General features: G+C 40.7%; 2 protein-coding genes across 2 annotated transcripts in view; both read right to left on the bottom strand.

Annotated features, from left to right (window-relative positions):
- LOC106960289 (E3 ubiquitin-protein ligase ZNRF2) overlaps nt 1–1560 on the bottom strand; it is a 17124-nt gene extending 15564 nt beyond the window's left edge. Inside the window, exon 1 of the mRNA XM_015053311.1 lies at nt 754–1560. Within this exon, the coding sequence (XP_014908797.1) occupies nt 754–1072 (319 nt within the window). The 5' untranslated portion in view covers nt 1073–1560. The remainder of the gene's footprint in view (nt 1–753) is intronic.
- Nucleotides 1561–2786: 1226 nt separating this feature from the next.
- The window catches only part of mturn (maturin, neural progenitor differentiation regulator homolog (Xenopus)), a 27108-nt gene continuing 24142 nt past the window's right edge, over nt 2787–5752 (bottom strand). Inside the window, exon 3 of the mRNA XM_015053305.1 lies at nt 2787–5396. Coding sequence (XP_014908791.1) covers nt 5284–5396 — 113 coding nt within the window. The 3' untranslated portion in view covers nt 2787–5283. The remainder of the gene's footprint in view (nt 5397–5752) is intronic.

Here is a 5752-nt window from a genome sequence, read left to right as displayed (position 1 = left end):
TATTTCACAAGAAAAAAAACAAAAAAAAAAAAAAATTTTCCCAAATAACCCCCCCCCCCCCAAAAAAAAAAGTAAGCTAAACCGTATACATATAAAACAAGCTTAAACTATTCACCAACATGTCTGGACGTGTTCTTAAGACTGGATTCACTTTGACTAATAAAGTATGTCATTTTAATATCCCAAAGTTTCTGGGTGTGAGATCTTATTACATCAACGGTCCCAAAGGCTACAAAATGGGCAGGTTTTCCTATGGTTTAAAATTATTTTAATGTGACGCTAGAGTGACTAAACACAGCACCGACCCCTCCACCTGTTGCATTCCTCTGCAGGTCAGCTGGCTGAAACAAAGTTAGCCCTTTTCTCTCCCTTAACAGAAAGTCAAATTCAGCAGTTTGGAAATATTTGAGTGAGAAACTAATGAAGCGTCATGGATCACTAATGATACTCAAAGGACTTTGTTTAAAATCTTTAAACCACCAGTGTCAAAACATCTGATATAATGTGTTGAGCAAATTATAAAGACAGGAAGTAGATGCAGTTCTACTCCGTGAAATAAATAAATAAAAAACAGCAGTATTGTGAGGTACGGTTGCTCAAAGTACAGATTAGAGTGAAAAAGGTCAAATAATTGACGTAAAACGATGCACCAGGCAGATATACATTCAGTTTCCCTATGTAAATTAGATTCCCTCTATGTCTTCCAAAGATTGTTTTTGTTATGATTGTGCAATCTGTGCTCGGGGACCTTACCTCCGAGCAGGCGAGGGGACAGGTGAGACGGTAAGGACCCTATGAACAGCCGGTGAGCCTCTGGGGGCAGCTCCCCCTCATCCCTGTCTGGGCCATCCAGACCCTGATGGTGTGACCCCGACCTTCTGCCGGTCGGGATCCTCATCCCGGAGTTGGTGGGCCCTCCGCCCGTGTACCGGATCCGCGGGCCGTCGGGTCCGTTTGTGTACCTAAACCCCGTGATCCCGTCCGCCGCGGCTGAGTTTCCAGACGGGAGGTCTGAGCTGGAGTAAGCCCGAGTTCTGCTGTCAAAAGCGGGGCTGCTCTGCTTGGCCCCCATGCCGGTCTCTTTTTACAGGTTTTGCTGCTGTTGTTGTTGTTGTTTTGCGCTGGAAAGTTTGGCGTATTTCAGCCGCGACACATGTCCACGGTGAGTTCAGAAGAGCTGACACTAACAAAGGAAATAAGAGACACGCTGGAGCAGGGCGAGACCGTCGAGGTGATCCAACATCTCAGGAGTTTTTCCTACGGTGCGCTCCGTGCGTCAAGTGCGTACTCTCAGCACACTAAACTTGATATTCAATTATTCTGTTTTTCTCCTCCGTTAACGGAACCCTTCCCCTTTTTTCAACAAAGAAATGAAGAAGGAAAAAAAAAACTCTAATGAGCTCCACGCCTCCACTCCCTGCGCCGCAGCCGAACGCAGGAACGCAAATGTTTGCGTAAAGCTTGTCTGGTCCAAGTTTGTTTTTGAGCTCAACAGCGGCCGTGGGGAAGGAAAAATAAAAGCAGGGATTGCCCTCCTCCTCCCCCACCTTCTGTGTCGGGGCGCTTAAGTCAAGCGAACTTATAGAAGTCAAATAAACAAGGTCCCCCTTTCAAAATAAAAGCGTTAAATATGGAAACGTGAACAGTAAAGTGAAGACTTGGAAGTTTAGGTCTCTTATCCTGGCAACATTTTCTCTCTGGGGTTCTGGACCACTGCCGTTCCTCCAGATGTTAGTATTTAGTTAGCAAGCTAAATATTTAGCCTCAAACTAGATATTTAGCTTGAAACTAAATATTTAGTCAACAAGCTATTATTTAACTTCAAATTAAATTTAGTTTACTTTAAATATTTTTGCTTCAAACTAAACTTAGTTTAAAGCTAAATAATAGCTTGCTGAATAAATATTTCCCTTGAACCGAAATATTTAATCTGCTAACTAAAAGCTAGAAATTTAGCTTGGTAACTAAATATTTTCAAGCTAAGTTGGAGGATAAATATTTACCTTGTCTAAATATTTAATTTGGAAATAATTGAAAATAAATTGCTAACTAAATATTTAGTTTGAAGCTAATTGCTAGCAAAATATTTAATTTGGAGTGAGATATTTAGTTTTCAAACTAAATATTTAGCTTGCTAATAAAATATTATTTTGAAACTGTGACATTTATAAATGAATTAAAAACACAAAGAAATTCTGACTTTAAAAAAAATGAAACATTACCTGTAACTTTACAAACTACACCTGCATCCTGCAAGGGGCAATCAAAGTTGGTTAGATACTATTAAATGAAGTGTGACAACTTGCAAATAAAAAACTGTTTGAATATATAACAGAAGGATGTTATTCCATTTAAAAGTGGCTATACAAAGCCCCAAATTTAGTAAAAAAAATAGCATTGGTATAAAGTTGTGTTGTACGCTTCACTTTCTTTATCATGACTAATGGCTTCTTGTGTAATGTGGTAATTATGTAAAGTGCTCATCATGTGATGTTTGGAAAATTTGGATCTGTATAAAAACTGTAGGAAAATAATGGAAGTTGGACTACTGTGAGCACTCTTTCCAACCTTTATACCTTTATTTTGAAAGCCAACCTTTACATCCGGTTATTCCTCCTCCTTGACGCAGCTCCGCGAGGCTGCACGTCAGGTGCCACGTGACGTCAGCTCCAATAACATTAGCAGGCTGTTGGCTGAGCAGTAGGTCGAGGGTCCTCAACTGGAACCTGAAAGTCCCTTCGTGTCCGTTTTGGTCCCAATAACACTCAAACACACCGGCGAGAGACTCTCAGTTCACACCGTTTATTGACCAATGTCACACACATCAGAGGACAGAGGATATACTGCATGGAAAACATTCAAACAGGCAAATTATGATGATGATGATGATGATGATGATGATGATGATGATGATGATAAAACAGTTACAGTCAAAGTAACTTGGTAGAGGAGCCGTTAGTCCTTTGTGTTGACCTAGCTGTAGAAAGCAAAAGGAAGTCTTGCAGTGCATTGACTGATATTTGAACTGAAAGTTGTGTTATGGAAGGCCAGAGGGGTCAAAAACGCATAACTTTTCATGTGACTAATATGTTAAATATATGTTGTTTGCGTGAAACAACGTGTTTGCATATTGTCTGTGTGTTAAGCACACATCAGCAACATTTGCCTTCAACCAACCACTCAAGAAACATTACTGACTTGGATAGACCTAAGAAACAAGGGAAACTCAGGGGCCCCAAGCTTTTATTTTAATGAATTTTTAAAACAATATGTTGTCATTTTAAGCTCATCTAATAGTTATTCGTGTAGGAAGCTATGATGCACCAATGTCATGGCCCCAGTTGCTAATGTAATCATCAACTCCATGTATGTCAGACGTAGCTAACTTGCTTTAATCACACCTCCACATCCAAACCTGACATGCTGGATGAGTTAGGAAATGTTAAGAAATTTTTACAAACAAAGATAATTTTTGGAAACTCTTAAAAGCCTAAAGATCTTGCAGGTAATGCACACTATTCATCTATTATTATTATTATGGTAGGGCAAGCCAGATTTTCTGTAGTTTCCACAAACTCTTAAATCCAGTAAATGGCGTAGAAACATTGACGGCACATGAAAGTCAAAGGTTTTTGGCCTGATAGCGTTCCACACAAACCGGGTGGTCAACAGTATCTAGTTACCCCTTTCTCCCATGCTCGCCAGGGGTGTGTGGGTGTGTCCTTTGTAAGACTATTCTGAAGAACCCCTAAATGAGACAACAGATTGAAAACATTTCATGAAAAAGAGTGGGATTTTGGGAAGCTTTACAAGGGTTATCTCCTCAGGTGGTGCCCAGGAAGAGAGGCACACCTTGGACCAACAGGAAGACTACAACATTCAAGAGGCTGGGTGTCACATGGCGACGAGACACCCAAATAAGGAAGGATTAAAGCTGCAGCACAGGCTATTATTGTGACAGTCCTAAGATAGTAACAGTGGTCAAAAAGATCTTTAACTTGTAACTGATTTTCGATGCACAGCTTTACGAACATTAACAAACACTTTAAAATGATCCATGCTACTGGGAAAAGCTGTAGAGTTTTCTAGTCCACACAAAGGAATGATTGCATTGAGGGAATCACCTTAACCTATTTGACTGTTTTTATGTTAGATGTTGCTAGCGTGAATCTGTGTCACAACTAACTGCATGTTATTTCCTCACTTCCCTTTCTCTTTCCTGCACCTGCTAGACCTTTGCTTTCACGTAGCCACAAACTGTCAGTTTTTCCCCCATGATGTTGGTTATTTGTGCGTCATTTATGTCAGATTGGCTGAAAAAGTTAGCAATCTGCCACATTCGCCTCCACAGGTTGGGGATGGCATGGAGGGTGGGGTGTGTATTGCCGTAACATCTGAATGTTTTTCTGCATAACAAAGCTGATATAATATTGCTGTGCTGTGGAACTTTAACTAACCAGACTGTGAATGATTATAACTCATACATTGCTACAGCTCACATAACCCCAAAGCATAAGAGTGGCATGTGTATATGTTTGTGTATATATGTTTGCGTTTGTACTTGGTTGTGTAGCCAAATTAGGATCTTTTGGTATAATTAAACCTATGTTCCCATAAAACAAACATTTATGGGGACCAATGTCCCCATAAGTCCCCATAACTCCAAAAGAGACTCAGGGGGGCCAATGTCCCCATAAGTCCCCATAACTCCAAAAGAGACTCAGGGGGACCAACATCCCCATGTGTCCCCATAACTTCAAAAAAACACGACTGGGGACAATGCCCCCATAAGTCCCCATGAGTCTTTGTCTCCATAACCCAAAAAGGACTCATAGGGACCAATGTTGCCAAAAGTCTTTGGGGAGTTACGTGTGGGGTGGGCCCCCTTTTTTAGGGTTATTAGTTAGGTTGAGAGGTATGGTGTGAATCCAGTTTTGGTTGGGTTTAGGGTTGCAAATATACTGGTAATTGTCAGGGTAAAGGTTGTTGGTAAGGCTATGCATAAATGTCATTATACTAAAATGGAAGTCAATACGAAGTCCTAACATATGTGAAAATGCAAACTTCTGTGTATGTCTTTTAGAAAAGGACAGGGTGAGGGAGGTCAACAAAGTGCAGTCTTTGGAAAGCAAAGCCACTGAAACATTCAAGAACAAGGTGGTGAGAGTTCAGCATGTCAACTATAAGTTTGCAAGAGTGTGTGCTGTTAAGTGAGCTAAGGTATCAAGGCCCAGGTCTTCAGGAGCAGTCGTGCCCAGGCTCGGGGGTCCTCTCAGCGGGTCGTCACTGCTGGCTGACCCCCATCTGCTGGTGGTCGGACCCAGGCTCCCCCTCCATGTCTGCATGGTAGTGCTCAAAGCTGTCATCTTCAATGTCTGGAAGACCTAGCAGCTGAAAGACCAATGAGAGGGGCAGTAGAGAGTTAGCAGTATGGATGAGCCAGTATGAGAAATTCATATAATTAATACAAAGTTTGATGATAAAAAATGTTTGAATGTGCAGCAAGCTTTTTTATTTTTTTACCAAGACTGTTTTTTGTTTTCCACATTTTTCCTTCTTTGGAGCAGATAACTTTGACAGGACATTAGTTTTTAAGACCACTTGTAGTAATAGTAGAGTATAAAGTTTGGCATAAATACCAACCACAGATAGACAGGGTAAAAAAGATCAAGACTGATGTATTTTTATATTGCAGTCAAAATTTAGGAATGGTGTTTGGTATTGGATCTTTTGAATTTTGCCATTTTAGTCT

The sequence above is a fragment of the Poecilia latipinna genome, unplaced genomic scaffold (assembly GCF_001443285.1).
Source record: "Poecilia latipinna isolate Pla-1442-1.1 unplaced genomic scaffold, P_latipinna-1.0 Scaffold1174, whole genome shotgun sequence".
Lineage (NCBI taxonomy): Eukaryota > Metazoa > Chordata > Actinopteri > Cyprinodontiformes > Poeciliidae > Poecilia > Poecilia latipinna.
This window is presented reverse-complemented; position numbering and strand designations above follow the sequence as displayed.